We start from the raw sequence: 20,508 nt of genomic DNA on the forward strand, positions 1-20,508 counted from the left end.
CACCCATTCCTATTTAATAATACCACATACAAAGTACCCCGAAGACACCCCGCTGGCCCACCCAGCACAGCTCTGCCGGACCCAAACCCCGCCTGCTCGAGGAACGGCCTACATCCTCCCATCCCCCACAAGCCCGCCTACTGGCGAGGTCGGGCGGCTGCGCAGCCGCAGTAGCTGCCACGGCCGCTCCTAGCCCGGGGGATCCTGGGACTAGGCCTTTCCGGAAGGACCGGCTCGGCGTTGGGAGCTCTGCCCGTGTTCCAGGCCCACGCTCGTGTTCCAGGTCCTTGCTCCAGGACGGGCCGGTAGCCGCGGCGACGCTCAAAAGGCGGCGGAGGGCGCGGCGGGCCGCTCTCTGAGGTGTCGGCCCTCGCCGTCGAGCGAGACGCCGGGCCGCAGGACGTGGCGGCACCTCCCCCTTAGCCCGGAGCAGAACTGCGGGAAGAGCGGCGCAGGCCGGACCAGGTGAACCGGGTCACTTAACTGCCTCAGGTGATGAATCATCTACATAGTAGTCAGATTTGAGGTCCACAGCCCTCTGTGGGCCAGCTGCAGAACAATTTTCAATGTGGGACTATTGTGTTCTGAGGCGTGCTGCAGTGACAGTTTGCCCTTGATAAGGAAAGCGAGCTCTCTTGCTCTTGGGACATCCTCGTTTCCTTTAAAGCTTTCCGGTCGTAACCTCTTTGTCCGGCATACATCTTTGTGCAAGAGGAAGGCGTTCACATGAAAGTGTCTCTTGGTAACGGTGAAATGGGCGTCTCCGCCCATTTACAGCCTTGCAAGGCAGGAACCACACGTTTTTTTACCAGCAATACTCACAGTTCGGTGGTATTGCAAGGTTTTGATCAACTTAGAATAGAAGGATTGCTTTGTGATGTGACTCTGGTGCCAGGTGATGGAGATGAAATCTTCCCTGTTCATAGAGCTATGATGGCGTCCGCTAGTGATTACTTCAAGGCTATGTTCACAGGTGGAATGAAAGAACAGGATTTAATGTGCATTAAGCTTCACGGAGTGAACAAAGTTGGTCTGAAGAAAATTATTGATTTTATTTATACTGCAAAGCTTTCTCTTAATATGGACAATCTTCAGGACACTCTTGAAGCTGCCAGCTTTTTGCAAATCTTGCCTGTTTTAGACTTCTGTAAAGTGTTTCTTATTTCAGGAGTCTCTTTAGATAACTGTGTTGAAGTTGGACGAATTGCTAACACCTACAATCTTATAGAAGTAGATAAATATGTCAGTAATTTCATTCTGAAGAATTTTCCTGCCTTACTGAGTACTGGAGAGTTTCTAAAACTCCCTTTTGAACGGCTTGCCTTTGTGCTTTCTAGCAATAGCCTTAAGCACTGTACTGAACTTGAGCTCTTTAAGGCTGCCTGTCGCTGGCTAAGGTTGGAAGATCCTCGGATGGATTATGCTGCAAAATTAATGAAGAATATTCGATTTCCACTGATGACACCACAGGATCTCATCAATTATGTGCAGACAGTAGATTTTATGAGAACAGACAATACGTGTGTGAATTTGCTTTTGGAAGCTAGCAATTACCAAATGATGCCATATATGCAGCCAGTGATGCAGTCAGATAGAACCGCCATTCGATCTGATTCGACACACTTGGTTACATTAGGAGGAGTTTTGAGGCAGCAGCTGGTTGTCAGTAAAGAATTGCGGATGTATGATGAGAGGGCTCAAGAGTGGAGATCTTTAGCCCCCATGGATGCTCCTCGTTACCAGCATGGCATTGCTGTCATTGGAAACTTTCTTTATGTAGTTGGTGGTCAAAGTAATTATGATACAAAAGGAAAAACTGCTGTTGATACAGTTTTCAGATTTGATCCTCGATATAATAAATGGATGCAGGTTGCATCATTAAATGAAAAGCGCACATTTTTCCACTTGAGCGCCCTCAAAGGACATTTGTATGCTGTTGGTGGGCGAAGTGCAGCTGGTGAGCTGGCCACTGTAGAATGTTACAATCCAAGAATGAATGAGTGGAGCTATGTTGCGAAAATGAGTGAACCCCACTATGGCCATGCTGGAACAGTGTATGGAGGCTTAATGTATATTTCAGGAGGAATTACTCATGACACTTTCCAAAATGAGCTCATGTGTTTTGACCCTGATACAGACAAATGGACACAGAAGGCTCCAATGACAACAGTCAGAGGTCTGCATTGCATGTGTACAGTTGGAGACAAGCTCTATGTCATTGGTGGCAATCACTTCAGAGGAACAAGTGATTATGATGATGTTCTAAGCTGTGAATACTATTCGCCAACTCTTGACCAGTGGACACCAATTGCTGCCATGTTAAGAGGTCAAAGTGATGTTGGAGTTGCTGTCTTTGAAAATAAAATCTATGTCGTAGGTGGATATTCTTGGAATAATCGTTGTATGGTAGAAATTGTCCAGAAATATGACCCAGAAAAGGATGAGTGGCATAAAGTTTTTGACCTTCCAGAGTCACTTGGTGGCATTCGAGCTTGTACTCTCACAGTTTTTCCACCTGAAGAAAATCCTGGGTCACCTTCCAGAGAATCACCTCTTTCAGCACCTTCAGATCATTCTTAGGACCAAGGTGTAAAACCTTTGCAGTGCATCAAGGATGATCCCATAATTCCCCTTCAGTTGTATCTTCTTACAATGATTGGTACAGTTATTAGATTAAAAAGGTAATTGATGTTATTTGTATTGTTTGGCTTAGTATGTTTATCAAATGGTTAACAACTGTATTCTGCAAATGTATGTGGTCAACATAGCTATTTTAACAAATGTAAAAAGCAGAAAAATTGTTAGATATCTTTTTGTGGTGTTGTGTAAGGCAGAGTGTAGGTGATTGAAGTAAATGTATAATTATGTTCATTATGCTTCAAAGTTGAAAGTTTTCATCTTTGACTATAAGACATCAAAGGGAGGATGCCTACTATAACCTAAAATAATAAACAAAAAAGGTCGTCAAGCCTTATTAGCTGCTTCCCTTTTTTCATGGTTTGTGACATAGCTGCTGACTCACCAAATTGTGTGGGTACATTCAGAATATGTGACAATTCTTCAGCTAACTGGAGGAATATTAACTCAAAAACTAGTATAACCCCAAGTCAGTGTTTCATATCTCTTTCTGGGGAGAGGAAGAGAGAAAATACATTACCACACACATACATATGTATATACATGCATCTACATATATAATTTTTAAATTGATTGGCACTTCAGCTATAGTAAAATTGTAAATTTAAACTCTTCTACATAGCAGCTATTTCTATTCAAATGGGAATTCACTACTAGAGAATAAATGTCTATGTAGTCTTACTGCAGTGATGTAGATAAGGACTTGAACATTAAATTATTAATAACCACATATGTCATTTGACTGAATCATTACTATAGATGAAACTTAACTTTTCCTGCTTGTATATTGTTTTCTGTAGAGTTGCCTTTATACAGATTATTTAACAGAGTTCAAGTCTCAGAGAATTGCTTTTGCTCAGTAAATTTAGGCTCTGCTACTTTCCACATTTGTGTTCAGTAAAACTTAAGAAAAAGACAAAAGCATGCTCAACAAAGCTGTAGGTTTTTAAGTTCGGTCTCTCAACTTAGTCATTCTGACATAACTATTTGATTTGAGGTGGTTGCTGTGGTGCTGCTCCAGCTTTGTGTGATCCATCTTGAGGCTGTGATCTGAGCAAGTGGAAGATGTACTTTTGGCATCACATTAGAAAATGTCCTTTTGGCTATGTCTGAAGGACAGGACCAACTTCAGATTCCCTAAGAAGCCAGCTATAGAAAGCCTAGGACACTGTTGTCTTGCAGGCAGTACTAAAGTATATCTTCAGCCTCTTCAATACCAGAGGTGTCCCTACCGGTTGAGAACCACAAGGGGAGACCTTAATGGGACCTTATCAGCAAATGGAATCATATGCGTCCTCTGAAGTGAGTGATTCTGAAGAATCTGAAGAGGTACTTCCCTGGAATAATTGCCTGCCTGAAGAAAAAATTTATATATATACATTTACATGTATATTAATGTTTATATCCCTGTAGTTGGGAGATTGTCATAGTGTAAATCAGAAACAACCTTGTTATTGACAGTCTCAGGAACCAAAACGAAAGGAATTGGCTTCAAGGGATCTGAGCCTCACTGCCCTTTTCATTTTAATGATTTCTGCATTGGCAGAAAATTTCATACTTCCTATTTTTTTAAATGACTCAATTTTTTATTACTAAATATAGCACATGTGAGTACATTTAGAAAATAGAAAAAGTAGAAATTGTAATAACTTCATGCATCAAATAAGCAAGAAAGAACATCTCAGTTATTTCCTTAATTATTAATTAGGTTAAATATTTGCATTTTTTCAGTAGCTGTGTTCCTCTTTAACCAAATGTTAATATCCTTTGCTCTTGTAATACCTATTGGAGTTGCTTTCTTTTTCATATCAAGTTATAGCATCTTTATATAATAAATATAATTTAACTGGCATTTGCTTGCATTGACTTTTTTTCTCAGTCTGTTAGAAGTTTACAAGACAGGGCATTCAGGTAATTTTTGAGATCAAATTTGTCCATCTTTTGCATTTTGACCTTTTGGGTATAAATTTGCTAAGTTTCCTTAATTTTTTAATGTCATTTTTGATGCTAATTCTGACATGCTGAAATGGTACTGTTCTGCATAAGCTTTTTTCTTTTCCTTGTTGAGAAAAGGTTTCTGCCTTCTATTACATTTGACCCTGTTGTTTTGTAATTAAATATTATTTATCCAGGTAAGTTAACTGCTCCACCTATACCCCCTGCCTCCAGCCTCACACATCCCACCTCTCATCCTTTTACGTTATAATTTTCTGCAGTTTACAAGTCTCTTGATAATCATAAAACAACTCACTGGTGCTTTGCTAATTAAATATATTAAATCTGGCATTCCTTCCTTACAGATATGGAAATTTTAGGTGACTGAAATGATTGGGATGATACCTGTTTTAACAAGCTGATAGTTTTGGTTTTTTTTTTTTTACAGAAAATTTAGACTGTAGAAAAATATTTAAAAGAGGATAAAAACTGTAAGCATATAAAACATTTTGTTAAATTTTAATTTCTTGTTTTAGTTTTTCTGATAGGGTCAAAAGTTGACTTTTGTTAAGTCTTCTGATTATAAAAATAATTTGTCTGTTACGTAAGTTATTGTTTAGTCGCTAAGTTGTGTTCGATTCTTTGCGACCCTATGGACTGTAGCCCACCAGGCTCCTCTACCCATGGGATTTCCCAGGCAAGAATACTGGGATGGATGGCCGTTTTCTTCTCCAGAGGATCTTCCTAATCCAGGGATCAAACCCGCATGTACTGCTCTGGTAGGTGGATTCTTTACCGCTGAGCCACCAGGGAAGCCCTGTGGTAAGTACAGGAAAATAAAAATGAACAGAAGGAATAAATTATCAATGATTCCACATTCAAAGGTAAAATGTTAATACAAGGTATACTGTATTTACCTACGTACAAAGTGAAAGTCTCTCAGTTGTGTCTGACTCTTTGCAACCCCATGGACTGTACAGTCCATGGACTTCTCCAGGCCAGAATACTGGAATGTGTAGCCGTTCCCTTTTCCAGGCGATCTTCCCAACCCAAGGGTCAAATCCAGGTCTCCCGCATTGTGGGTAGATTCCTTACCAGCTGAGCCACCAGGTAAGCCCAGGAATACCGGAGTGAGTAGCCTATCCCTTCTCCAGCAGATTTCCCCGATCCAGGAATCGAATCAGGGTCTCCTGCCTGCATTGCAGAGACTCTACAGACATTTGTCAGATATATTGCAAATACACCAAACCTTAAGCTAAAATCTGGATGATGAAGTAAGTTCAACTTCCAGAGACACACACTGCTATTATTATGGCTTTCTCCAAGTTTTCTAAAATCTATATGTATTAGAAAGTAGTATATGGGATGTTTCTTCCTTAATTATCAAATGCATGTGCATTAAGAAAAACATTACATTTATAAACCAGATTAATATCCATACTTAATTTTTTACCATTTGCCTAGAGTAGTATTTCTGTGCTTTACCTGCAAAGTAAACATATTTAATCATGTTGCAATTTTTCTGGTTTCTAATTAAAATTATCTTGTTCTGATTATAAAGACAAAATATACACCTTCAGAAAATTTCACTCAAAACTACCAAAACATACTATTGAGAATTCAAAGCAACATTCTGTCCGCAGCTCAACTGAAAGAACTTAGGGTAAGTTAACCTCTCCAAGGTTCATTTTCCAGTTTGTCCGTGGGGTGGATGGGTGTTCATAAATGTATCTATATTAGAATTATAAGGAGATAATATAAAGTGATCAGCATAAAACATATACAGAGAAGCGTTAGGATAGTTGTTACTAATTGGCCTTGTACTACATCATGTTTTACTTTAATTTTGTCTTAATGATTTTCAGATTCTTTTCTTTGAAAGTGTTAAATATACCATATTTTATCCATGAATATGCTCCATATTTTTTCCATTTCCTTATGGGTTATATTTAAATATCTAACCCTAATTTTTTATCATAAATTAAGCAAGATTTAAAGCTCTTTCATAAAACTTTTTCCATCTGTATTGCCCTGTGATAAATTCTAAGTAAAATCTGAGTGAAATAGTGTAAGTTCTTTTATGCTTTTGAAAAATATTTCCAGGAGTATGTGAATATGTGTTTTCGCCAGAATGTGTTTAGTGACTATTTCAAAGGAAATTTTTGCCGTTCTGATTATTTACTGTTTGTACTTGTATTTAATTATTGAAAACTGTGAATTTTTTGGTTTTTGAGCCTGTGCATTTTTTTCATATGTAAATTATTTATTCCTTTGTATTGTTTTAAATGTTCTATTAGCTACAAATACTTTTTTCCTCAGTGTCATTTTTATGGGGACAGGGCTGTTCAGTTTTTTAAAATTCAGTTATAACTGGCATTTTATTATATTAGTTTCAGGAATGCAACATAATGATTCGATGGAAGTGAAAGTGTTAGTCTCTTAGCCGTTTCGTACTCTTTACAACCCCTTGGACTTTGGCCCTATCCATGGAATTCTCCAGGCAAGAACACTGGAGCCATTTCCTTCTCTAGGGGATCTTCTGGACCCAGGGATTGAACCCAGGTCTCCTGCATTGCAGGCAGATTCTTTACCATCTGAGCCATGAGGGAAGCCCAAAACACCGCAGCTAGCAGAGGATGGTTTTATATAGTATATATTATGAAATGATCACAAGCCTAATTAACTTCCATTACCACACATGCTGCTGCTGCTGCTAAGTCGCTTCAGTCGTGTCTGACTCTGTGCGACCACATAGACAGCAGCCCACTAGGCTCCCCCGTCCCTGGGATTCTCCAGGCAAGAACACTGGAGTGGGATGCCATTTCCTTCTCCAATGCATGAAAGTGAAAAGTCAAGTGAAGTCGCTCAGCCGTGTCCAACTCTTAGCGACCCCATGGACTGCAGCCTGCCGGGCTCCTCCATCTGTGGGATTTGCCAGGCAAGAGTAAGTTACACACTTTTTTCTTGTAATGAGAACTTTTAACATCTGTGCTCTTAGCAACTTTGAAATATTCAGTACAGTATTACTAATAGCCACCATGCTGAACATTATACCCCTGGGACTTATTTGTACCTTTTGATCGCCATCTTCAATTTAATAGTCAAATATGTCTGTCTTTTTTGCATTTTGACCTTTTAGTGATAATATTGTAGTTTTTGTCCATAGTTCTCATGTCACATTCCTTGTCCTTTATTTTATTGCTTTGTCAGTGCTTATTTTTAATGTGCTCAGGTAGCATTTACTGCTTGTCACTTGTTCAGATAGCTTTTCTTTTTTCTGGTTGAAATGAAGATGAATTTTGAAAATTCCTTTTATATTAAGAATATTATCTTATTCCCATCTTTTTTCTCTGAGTATATGTCTTACACAAGGTATTTCTTATACTGTAGTGAAATTAGTTTTTCCTCTGTCATTTTTTAATGCCTTCTTTGCATAATTTTCCTCATCATGTGATGATATAATTACCCTGGTATTTGATGTAGTTGTTATGGATATGGCTTTTCAGCTTTTCACTAGTTTTCTGTTTCCAAGTTGTTATGCAGTTGTTTCACAACAACTTTTTGAATAATCTTTACTTTCTCACTGAATTTTTATGCTTTTTAAAATCATGTAGTAGAATCTTATTTATAATATGGGCACACTGGGGTCTTTTTCTTCAGTTATAGTGATCTTTTATTCAAGTTGTCTTTGGTATGTAGATTGCTCTTTTGAATGGAATTTTGTTTTTATTGTATTTGTTTCATAATTTAAAGCATTGGTTAATACTTTCAGCAGATTTTAGGTGTAATACAAGGCATTGTGCCTTGTAGGTAATTTTAATAGGGATAACTCTAGAATTAGAATTTAGAATTCCTTTGTTAAAGAGAGATATTCTTGGTCTTGTTCTTGAAATATCTATCTATTCTGCATTAATTGGGAGTCTTTAAAATGAGGGAATAATATTTGCATCACAAATACCAAAATTTATTGAGGGGGGCAACTTAATTGTTTTCATATCAGATACTGAAACAGACTTTTTTGTTTTCCACTGTTGGATTAGAAATTCCTCTCCTCTATCACTGAGTATATTATCAATTGGCATAGTTTAGAAAGCAATTTGGCACAAGTAGTAAGATTGTCTTCCAACTTTCTCATACCTTTTGAACATTAAATGTATTTACAAATTAGTAATAATAAGCCCCCAAATGATAATCTCAGCATGATACTATTATTATTGATATTTCCTTTCTAATGTGACCCCCCCTCAGACCTTCCATAAATACTTTTAAAGATGAATTTTTGGGAGTTTATATTCCCTGATTTTGTTACATTATATCTGTTGCTAGTATTCGCTGTTAAGCATATATTTGAATGGTGGCGTGATGCTTAAAAAAGACTTAGATATTCACTAAAGATGATTGCATATTGCAGAACTGTTGATGTTGTGGTCCTTAAACAAATGTACTAATAATAGATAGTTCCTCTATTTTCTTGGTAACAGTTTTGAACAACTATTTTCCAGGGGTTTTGATGTTATTCTGCCATCTACTGGTTGAAATTTTAAATCCTTATGTAGATAGATGACAGAAAATGTAGGCTTTTTTAAAGAACAGTAATGACAGAACTCATGGCACCCCACTCCAGTACTCTTGCCTGGAAAATCCCATGGACGGAGGAGCCTGCTAGGCTGCAGTCCATGGGGTTACGAAGAGCTGGACACGACTGAGCGACTTCCCTTTCACTTTTCACTTTCATGCATTGGAGAAGGAAATGGCAACCCACTCCAGTGTTCTTGCCTGGAGAATCCCAGGGACAGGAGAGCCTGGTGGGCTGCTGTCTATGGGGTCGCAAAGAGTCGGACACGACTGAAGCGACTTAGCAGCAGCAGCAGCAATGACAGAACTCAGCAGATGTTTCTATAATGTATACAAAAGTTTAGAGTCTTCAGGTCATACTTAAATAAATGAATACGAAATCCCTGTGGTTACTCTTGGTGTACAGAGAGGGTCAGATAATCAGAGAATACATATTTTCCTGCCCAATGTGGTTTCATTAAAAATTTTTTTGATTGAAATATAGTTGATGCTATTATATAAGGGGTACACAATTACATAGTGACTCACAATTTTAAAGGTTCAGTTCAGTTCAGTCGCTCAGTCGTGTCTGACTCTTTGCAACCCCATGAATAGCAGCATGCCAGGCATCCCTGTCCATCACTAACTCCCGGAGTTCACTCAAACTCATGTCCATCGAGTCGGTGATGCCATCCAGCCATCTCATCCTCTGTCATCCCCTTCTCCTCCTGCCCCCAATCCCTCTCAGCATCAGAGTCTTTTCCAATGAGTCAACTCTTCACATGAGGTGGCCAAAGTATTGGAGTTTCAGCTTTAGCATCATTCCTTCCAACCAACACCCAGGACTGATCTCCTTTTTTTAAATTTTTCTTTTATTTTTTATTTTTCCTTTATTTTGCTTTACAATACTGTATTGGTTTTGCCATACATTGACATGAATCAGCCATGAGTGTACATGAGTTCCCAATCCTGAACTCCCCTCCCACCTCCCATCCCATATCATCTCTCTGGATCATCCCGGTGCACCAGCCCCAAGCATCCTGTATCCTGTATCGAACATAGACTGGCGATTCGTTTCTTACATGATAGTATCCATGTTTCAATGCCATTGTCCCAAATCATCCCACCCTCTCCCTCTCCCTCAGAGTCCAAAAGTCCATTCTATAACATCTGTGTCTCTTTTGCTGTCTCGCATACAGGGTTATCATTACCATCTTTCTAAATTCCATATATATGTGTTAGTATACTGTATTGGTGTTTTTCTTTCTGCCTTACTTCACTCTGTATAATCAGCTCCAGTTTCATCCACCTCATTAGAACTGATTCAAATGTATTCTTTTTAATAGCTGAGTAATACTCCATTGTGTATATGTACCACAGCTTTCTTATCCATTCATCTGCTGATGGACATCTAGGTTGTTTCCATGTCCTGGCTATTACAAACAGTGCTGTGATAAACATTGGGGTACACGTGTCTCTTTCAATTCTGGTTTCCTCGGTGTGTATGCCCAGCAGTGGGATTGCTGGGTCATAAGGCAGTTCTGTTTTCAGTTTTTTAAGGAATCTCCACACTGTTCTCCATAGTGGCTGTACTAGTTTGCATTCCCACCAACAGTGTAAGAGGGTTCCCTTTTCTCCACACCCTCTCCAGCATTTATTGCTTGTAGACTTTTGGATCACTGCCATTTTGACTGGTGTGAAATGGTACCTCATTGTGGTTTTGATTTGCATTTCTCTAATGAGTGATGTTGAGCATCTTTTCATGTGTTTGTTAGCCATCCGTATGTCTTCTTTGGAGAAATGTCTATTTAGTTCTTTGGCCCATTTTTTGATTGGGTTGTTTATTTTTCTGGAATTGAGCTGCATAAGTTGCTTGTATATTTTTGAGATTAGTTGTTTGTCAGTTGCTTCATTTGCTATTGTTTTCTCCCATTCCGAAGACCGTCTTTTCACCTTGCTTATAGTTTCCTTTGTTGTGCAGAAGCTTTTAATTTTAATTAGATTCCATTTGTTTATTTTTGCTTTGATTTCCAGTATTCTGGGAGGTGTATCATAGAGGATCCTGCTGTGATTTATGTCGGAGAGTGTTTTGCCTATGTTCTCCTCTAGGAGTTTTATAGTTTCTGGTCTTACATTTAGATCTTTAATCCATTTTGAGTTTATTTTTGTGTATGGTGTTAGAAAGTGATCTAGTTTCATTCTTTTACAAGTGGCTGACCAGTTTTCCCAGCACCACTTGTTAAAGAAATTGTCTTTACTCCATTGTATATTCTTGCCTCCTTTGTCGAAGATAAGGTGTCCATATGTGTGTGGATTTATCTCTGGGCTTTCTATTTTGTTCTATTGATGTATATTTCTGTCTTTGTGCCTGTACCATACTGTCTTGATGACTGTGGCTTTGTAGTAGAGCCTGAAATCAGGCAGGTTGATTCCTCCAGTTCCATTCTTCTTTCTGAAGATTGCTTTGGCTATTCGAGGTTTTTTGTATTTCCATACGAATTGTGAAATTATTTGTTCTAGCTCTGTGAAAAATACCGCTGGTAGTTTGATAGGGATTGCATTGAATCTGTAGATTATTTGGGTAGTATATTCATTTTCACTATATTGATTCTTCCAATCCATGAACATGGTATATTTCTCCATCTATTAGTCACCTCTTTGATTTCTTTCATCAGTGTTTTATAGTTTTCTATATATAGGTCTTTAGTTTCTTTAGGTAGATATATTCCAAGTATTTTATTCTTTTCGTTGCAATGGTGAATGGAATTGTTTCCTTAATTTCTTTTTCTACTTTCTCATTATTAGTGTATAGGAATGCAAGGGATTTCTGTGTGTTGATTTTATATCCTGCAACTTTACTATATTCATTGATTAGCTCTAGTAATTTTCTGGTGAAGTCTTTAGGGTTTTCTATGTAGAGGATCATGTCATCTGCAAACAGTGAGAGTTTTACTTCTTCTTTTCCAATTTGGATTCCTTTTATTTCTTTTTCTGCTCTGATTGCTGTGGCCAAAACTTCCAGAACTCTGTTGAATAGTAGCGGTGAAAGTGGGCACCCTTGTCTTGTTCCTGACTTTAGAGGAAATGCTTTCAATTTTTCACCATTGAGGATAATGTTTGCTGTGGGTTTGTCATATATAGCTTTTATTATGTTGAGGTATGTTCCTCCTATTCCTGCTTTCTGGAGAGTTTTTATCATAAATGGATGTTGAATTTTGTCAAAGGCTTTATCTGCATCTATTGAGATAATCATATGGCTTTTATTTTTCAATTTGTTCATGTGGTGAATTACATTGATTTATTTGTGGATATTGAAGAATCCTTGCATCCCTGGGATAAAAGCCCACTTGGTCATGGTGTATGATCTTTTTAATGTGTTGTTGGATTCTGATTGCTAGAATTTTGTTGAGGATTTTTGCATCTATGTTCATCCGTGATATTGGCCTGTAGTTTTCTTTTTTTGTGACATCTTTGTCAGGTTTTGGTATTAGGGTGATGGTGGCCTCATAGAATGAGTTTGGAAGTTTACCTTCCTCTGCAATTTTCTGGAAGAGTTTGAGTAGGATAGGTGTTAGCTCTTCTCGAAATTTTTGGTAGAATTCAGCTGTGAAGCCATCTGGACCTGGGCTTTTGTTTGCTGGAAGAGATCTGATTACAGTTTCAATTTCCGTGCTTGTGATGGGTCTGTTAAGATTTTCTATTTCTTCCTGGTTTAGTTTTGGAAAGTTGTACTTTTCTAAGAATTTGTCTGTTTCTTCCACGTTGTCCATTTTATTGGCATAGAATTGCTGATAGTAGTCTCTTATGATCCTTTGTATTTCTGTGTTGTCTGTTGTGATCTCTCCATTTTCATTTCTAATTTTATTGATTTGATTTTTCTCCCTTTGTTTCTTGATGAGTCTGGCTAATGGTTTGTCGATTTTATTTATCCTTTCAAAGAACCAGCTTTTGGCTTTGTTGATTTTTGCTATGGTCTCTTTTGTTTCTTTTGCATTTATTTCTGCCCTAATTTTTAAGATTTCTTTCCTTCTACTAACTCTGGGGGTCTCCATTTCTTCCTTTTCTAGTTGCTTTAGGTGTAGTTAGGTTATTTATTTGACTTTTTTCTTGTTTCTTGAGGTATGCCTGTATTGCTATGAACTTTCATCTTAGCACTGCTTTTTTTATAGTGTCCCACAGGTTTTGGGTTGTTGTGTTTTCATTTTCATTCGTTTCTATGCATATTTTGATTTATTTTTTGATTTCTTCTGTGATTTGTTGATTATTCAGAAGCATGTTGTTCAGCCTCCATATGTTAGAATTTTTAATAGTTTTTCTCCTGTAATGGAGATCTAATCTTAATGCCTTATGGTCAGAAAAGATGCTTGGAATGATTTCGATTTTTTTGAATTTATCAAGGTTAGATTTATGGCCCAGGATGTGATCTAACTGGAGAAGGTTCCATGAGCACTTGAGAAAAAGGTGAAATTCATTGTTCTGGGGTGAAATGTCCTATAGATATCAATTAGGTCTAACTGGTCTATTGTATCATTTAAAGTTTGCGTTTCTTAGTTAATTTTCTGTTTAGTTGATCTGTCCATAGATGTGAGTGGGATATTAAAGTCTCCCACTATTATTGTGTTATTGTTAATTTCCCCTTTCATATTTGTTATCATTTGTCTTACATATTGCAGTGCTCCTATGTTGGATGCATATATATTTATAATTGTTATATCTTCTTGGATTGATCCTTTAATCATTATGTAGTGGTCTTCTTTGTCTCTTTTCATAGCCTTTGTTTTAAAGTCTATTTTATCAGATATGAGTATTGCTACTCCTGCTTTCTTTTGGTCTCTATTTGCACGGAATATCTTTTTCCAGCCCTTCACTTTCAGTCTGTATGTGTCCCTTGTTTTGAGGTGGGTCTCTTGTAGGCAGCATATATAGAGGTCTTGTTTTTGTATCCATTCAGCCAGTCTTTGCCTTTTGGTTGGGGCATTCAACCCATTCACGTTTAAGGTAATTATTGATAAGTATGATCCCATTGCCGTTTACTTTATTGTTTTGGGTTCGGGTTTATACACCCTTTTTGTGTTTCCTGTCTAGAGAATATCCTTTAGCATTAGTTGGATCACTGGTTTGGTGGTGCTGAATTCTCTCAGCTTTTGCTTGTCTGTAAAGCTTTTGATTTCTCCTTCATATTTGAATGAGATCCTTGCTGGGTACAGTAATCTGGGCTGTAGGTTATTTTCCTTCATCATTTTAAGTATGTCTTGCCATTCCCTCTATTGAAAGATCTGGAGTTATCCTTATGGGAATCCCCTGGTGTGTTGTTATTTTTCCCTTGCTGCTTTTAATATTTGTTCTTTGCGTTTGCATTTGATCTTTGTTAATTTGAATAATATGTCTCTTGGGGTGTTTCGCCTTGGGTTCATCCTGTTTGGAACTCTCTGGGTTTCTTGGACTTGGGTGATTATTTCCTTTCCCATTTTAGGGAAGTTTTCAACTATTATCTCCTCAAGGATTTTCTCATGGTCTTTCTTCTTGTCTTCTTCTTCTGGGACTCCTTTAATTTGAATGTTGGAGCATTTCATATTTTCCTGGAGGTCTCAGAGATTGTCCTCATTTCTTTTAATTCATTTTTCTTTTTTCCTCTCTGATTCATTTATTTCTACCATTCTATCTTCTGTTTCACTAATCCTATCTTCTGCCTCCATTATTCTACTATTTGTTGCCTCCACAGTGTTTCTGATCTCATTTATTGCCTTATTCATTATATATTGACTCTTTTTTATTTCTTCTAGGTCCTTGTTAAACCTTTCTTGCATCTTTTCAATCCTTGTCTCCAGGCTATTTATCTGTGATTCCATTTTGATTTCAAGATTTTGGATCATTTTCACTATCATTATTCGGAATTCTTTATCAGGTTGATTCCCTATCTCTTCCTCTTTTGTTTGGTTTGGTGGGCATTTCTCCTGTTCCTTTACCTGCTGGATATTCCTCTGTCTCTTCATCTTGGTTATATTGCTGAGTTTGGGGTGGCCTTTGTATACTCTGGGAATTTGTGGAGTTCTCTTTATTATGGAGTTTCCTCACTGTGGGTGGTGTTGTATCCGTGGCTTGTCAAGGTTTCTTGGTTAGGGTAGCTTGTGTCGGAGTTCTGGTGGGTGGAGCTGGATTTCTTCTCCCTGGAGTGCAATGAAGTGTCCAGTAATGAGTTATGAGATGTCTATGGTTTTGGAGTAACTTTGAGCTGCCTGTATGTTGAAGCTCAGGGGTGTGTTCCTGTGTTGCTGGAGAATTTGTGTGGTATGTCTTGCTCTGGAACTTGTTGGCCCTTGGGTGGTGCTTGGCTTCAGTGTAGGTTTGGAGGTGTTTGATGAGCTCCTATCGATTAATGTTCCCTGGATTCAGGAGTTCTCTGATGTTCTCAGGATTTGGACTTGAGCCTCCTGCTTCTGGTTTTCAGTTTTATTTTTACAGTAGCCTCAAGACTTCTCCATCTATACAGCACCAATGATAAAACATTTAGGTTAAAGATGAAAGGTTTCTCCACATTGAGGGACACCCAGAGAGGTTCACTGAGTTACATGGAGAAGAGAAGAGGGAGAGGGGTGTTAGAGGTGACTGGAATGAGATGAGGTGGGATCAAAAGAGGAGAGAGCAAGCTAGCCAGTAATCACTTCCTTATGTGTGCTCCACAGTCTGGACTGCTCAGAGTACTTCACAGGAGTCATACAGGGAAGAAGAGAGGGAAGAAGTAGACAGAGGTGGCCAGGAGGATAAAAGAGGGAAATGAAAAGGAGAGACACAGATCCAGCCAGTGGAACACACAGAGATTCACAGAGTTGGGTAGAGACGAGAAGGGGGAGGGCTGAGACAGAGACAACCTGGTGGAGAAAAAGGAGAGTCCAAAGGAGGAGAGAGTGGTCAAGCCAGTAATCTCGCTCTCAGGTACAATTGGGTACTGAAGATTGGGTTCATAAATGTACAAAATTGACAACAAATACTGAAAAGCAAAGATTCAAAATCTAGAGTACAGTTTGGATTTTCAAAATTTCAATATTAAAGAAAAGAAGAAAAAAGTCACGAGAATTATTAAAAAACAACAACAACAAAAGATATATATGGCGTTTGCTTTAAAAATAGGGTTTTTTTTTTGAAAAGTTATAGTAGGTTATTAAAATTAAAAGAAATAGAGGACTTAAAATTTTTTTAAAGTTAAAAAAAAGGAGAAGAAAAAACAATCAAACAACAACATCAACAACAACAACAAAAGAGAATGGTTGTAAAAATAGTAAAGATATACCTGGGACTTCCTCTGGTGTGGGCAGTGTGGGGTCACTTCCAAGGTGGTTCCCTCTGTTTAGCTTCTTCTGTTTGCTGGTCTCTTCAGTGTCTGATTTCCACCCTGACACAGTGGGGCGGTGGTGGACACTTTTTTTTTTTTTAGGCTCACTTGTTCAGTTGCGCTGTGGGGAGGGAGGGATGCTGCAAACAAATAACACTGGCGTGTGCTTGCAGTGTCTCAGCCCCGCTGGGCCTGCCCCTGCTCGCGGTGCACAAACTGCTCAGGCTCTAGGTTGCTCCGCCGGGAACCGTCTGAGGCCGACCCTAGGCTGCGTGCACCTCCCCGGTCTAAGTTGCTCAGGCTCGGCTCTCAGGTAGCCCTCAGAGGCGCATATTTGGTTGGGCCTGCGTTTTGTGCCCTTCCCAGGACCGAGTAGCTCAGGTGTTTGGCGAGCGCGGTCACTGCAACTTATCGCCTTTCCTGTCCCTGCTTCTCTGTTTTCTGGGTGTACTGCTGGCTCCCCTTGTCAGGCGGATGGTGACTGTCAGGACCCCAAGAAGTCTTAGCAAAGAAGCCTGCTTGCAGTTTGGTAGGTAAAGTCTCTCTGGGGCTGCGATTGCCCCCTTCCAGCCCTTCCGGCTCTGGCTGCCTGTCTCCGGAGGGGGATGGCCGGTAGCCGGCTATTTCTGTTTTGTCCTTTGTTCTGTGCGCGGTCCTGGCGGTGTCTTATGTTAGAGCTTTTCCCGTGGTAGCTATCCCACAGTTTGGTATGCTAGTCCAAGTTAGTTCGCTCTGGTTACACTCGGGGCATTCCGGCCCGATTCTTAAAAAGCACTGCAGCCCGCACCTCCCTGCCCAGCCCCCGCTTGCTAGTGGCGCATGCAGGCGCCTGCGCTGCTTCTCTGCTGGGGGAGTTACCGTTGGGCTCGTAATCTGTTGGTTTTAGTTATTTATTTATTTTTCTTCCCTGTTATGTTGCCCTCTGTGCTTCCAAGGCTCGCCACAGACTTGGCTGCGAGAGTGTTTCCTGGTGTTTGGAAACTTCTCTCTTTTTAAGACTCCCTTCCTGGGACGGGACTCCCTTCCCGGGACGGAGCTCCCTCCCTACCTCCTTTGTCTCTTTTTTCATCTTTTATATTTTTTCCTACCCGTTTTTGAAGACAATGATCTGCTTTTCTGGGTGCCTGATGTCCTCTGCCAGCATTGAGAAGTTGTTTTGTAGAATTTACTCAGGGTTGAAATGTTCTTTTAATGAATTTTCAGGGGAGAAAGTGGTCTCCCCATCCTATTCCTCCACCATCTTTCAAAATGCTCCTGATCTCCTTCAGAATGGACTGGTTGGATCTCCTTGCAGTCCAAGGGACTCAAGAGTCTTCTCCAACACCACAGTTCAAAAGCATCAATTCTTTGGCACTCAGCTTTCTTCACAGTCCAACTCTCACATCCATACATGACTACTGGAAAAACCATAGCCTTGATTAGACAGACGTTTGTTGGCAAAGTAATGTCTCTGCTTTTGAATATGCTGTCTAGGTTGGTCATAACTTTCCTTCCAAGGAGTAAGCATCTTTTAATTTCATGGCTGCAATCATCATTGCCTATATTCCCTGTATTGTATATCCTTGTGGCTTCTTTATACATAATAGTTTGTACCTATCCCTTAATCCCCTATCCCTTGTATTACCCCTTCCCTCTTCCCACTGGTAACCACTAGTTTGTTTTCAGTATCTGTGAGGCTGCTTTTTTTGTGTTATATTCTCTAGTTTGTTGTGTTTGTTAGATTCCACATATAAGTGATATTGTACACTATTTGTCTGACTTACTTCACTTAGCATAATACCATCCAAGTCCATCCATGTTGCTGTAAGTGGCAACATTTTCATTCTTTTTATTGGCTGAGCGGTATTCCATTATATATAGATATCACATCTTTATCCATTCAACCCTTGATGGACTTAGGTTGTTTCCATATCTTGTCAGTCATAATGCTGCTATGTACATTGGGATGCATATATTATCTTTTTGAATTGATATTTTTGTTTTTTCTGGATATGTAATGCTGGGTCATATGATAATCTTATTCGTAGTTTCTTGCATTTTGTCGTATTTTGAGAAACCGCCATATTTTTTCCTGTGGCTGCACCCATTTACATTCCCACCAACAGTGTACAAGGATTCCATTTTTTTCCACATCCTCGCCAACATTTGTTTGTATTCTTTTTAATGATAGCCATTCTGACAGGGGTGAGGTGACATTTCATTTTGGCTTTGATTTCCTTTTCCCTGATGATTAGCAATGTTGAATATCTTTTCTTGTGCCTGTTAGCCATCTGCATTTCCTACTTAGGAAAAATATCTGTTCAGTTCTGCCCATTTTTTAATCAGGTTGTTTTTTGATGCCAAGTTTTATGAACTGTTTATGTATGTTGGATATTAACCCTTTATAGGCCTTAAGGGGTTAAGGAATTAACCCCATATCATTTGTAAATATCTTCTGCCAATCAGTGAAAGTGAAAGCGCTCAGTAGTGTCCGACTCTTTGCGACCCCATGGACTGTAGCCTACCAGGCTCCTCCATCCATAGGATTTTCCAGGCAAGAGTACTGGAGTGGGTTGCCATTTCCTTCTCCAGGGGATCTTCCCAACCCAGGGATGGAACGGGGTCTCCCGCATTCCAGGCAGACGCTCTAACCTCTTGAACCACCAGGGAAGCCCCAATCAGTAGGTTATCTTTTCATTTTGTTGGTGGTTTCCTTTGCTTTGCCAAATCTTTTAAGTTTTATTAGATCACATTTGTTTATTTTTCCTTTTATTTACTTTGTTTTAGGAGACAGATAAAATACTGCTACAATTTATGTCAAAGGGTATTCTGCCAGTGTTTTCCTCTAGGAACTTTATACATTTTGGTCTTTAATCCACTTTGAGTTTATTTTTGTAAATGGTGTTAGAGAATGTTCTAATTTTGTTTTTTTACACATAACTGTCCAGTTTTCCCCACTCCACTTATTGAAAAGACTTTTTGCTAATGTATATTCTTGCCTCTTTTGTCAGATTAATTGACTGTAAGTACTTCAGTTTGTTTCTTGGCTCTCTATACTTTTCCATTGATCTATGTGTCTTGTTTTTGTGCCAGTACCATTCTGTTTTGATTACTATAGGTTTCTAATACACTGTGAAGTCAGGAAACATAATTCCTCTAACTCCATTCTTCTTTCTCAAGATTGTTTTGGCTGTTTGAGGTCTTTTGTTTCCATACAAGTTTTAAAATTATTTGTTGTAGTTCTGAAAAATGCCCTTGGTATTTTGATAGCAATCACACTGAATTGTAGATTCCCTTGGATAGTTTGGTCATTCCAATAGTATTAAATCATCCTGTCCAAGAACATGGTACCATCTTTCCATCTGTGGTGTCTTCAGTTTCTTTCACCAGTGTCTTATTAATAAGTTTCTGAGTACAGATCTTTTACCTCCTTAGATAGGTTTATTCCTAGGTATTTTATTTGTTTTGATATGGTAAATGGGATTGTTCCCTAAGTTTCTTGTTCTGATAGTTCATTGTTAGTATATATACAGAAATGCAAGCGGTTTCTGGATATTAATTTTGTATCCTACAGCTTTACCAAATTCATTGATTAGCTCTAATAGTTTTCAATGGCATCTTTAGGATCTATGAATAGTATTGTGTCATCTGCCAACAGTGACAATTTCAGTTCTTTTCCAATTCAGGTTCCTTTTATTTCTTTTTCTTTTGCTGTGGCTAGGACTTCCAAGACTGTTAAATAAAAACAGTAAGAGTGAGCATCCTTGTTTTGTTTCTTCTGACCTTAGAGGAAATTCTTTTTGCTTCTCACCATTGAGTATGATGTTAGGCGTCAGTTTGGCATATATGGCTTCTATTATCTTATGTTCCCTCTATGCCCATTTTCTGGAGAGTTGTTTTTTTTTTTTTTTTTTTCCATAAATGGATGTGAATTTTGTCAGAAGCTTTTACTGCCTCTACTAAGATGATCATATGGTTTTGATTTTTCAGTTTTTTTTAATGTGGTATATCACATCGATTGATTTGTGGGTATCGGAAAGTCCTTGCAGCTCTGAGATAAAATCCTACTTGAT

The 20,508-nt window shown here is 38.8% G+C and overlaps 1 protein-coding gene across 1 annotated transcript in view; it reads left to right on the forward strand.

Annotated features, from left to right (window-relative positions):
* The first annotated feature begins 451 nt into the window (after window positions 1-451).
* KLHL9 (kelch like family member 9) overlaps window positions 452-20,508 on the forward strand; it is a 34,624-nt gene continuing 14,567 nt past the window's right edge. Inside the window, exon 1 of the mRNA XM_068973808.1 lies at window positions 452-2,681. Coding sequence (XP_068829909.1) covers window positions 727-2,580 — 1,854 coding nt within the window. The 5' untranslated portion in view covers window positions 452-726 and the 3' untranslated portion in view covers window positions 2,581-2,681. The remainder of the gene's footprint in view (window positions 2,682-20,508) is intronic.

The sequence above is a fragment of the Capricornis sumatraensis genome, chromosome 6, assembly GCF_032405125.1.
Source record: "Capricornis sumatraensis isolate serow.1 chromosome 6, serow.2, whole genome shotgun sequence".
NCBI classification, from domain to species: domain Eukaryota; kingdom Metazoa; phylum Chordata; class Mammalia; order Artiodactyla; family Bovidae; genus Capricornis; species Capricornis sumatraensis.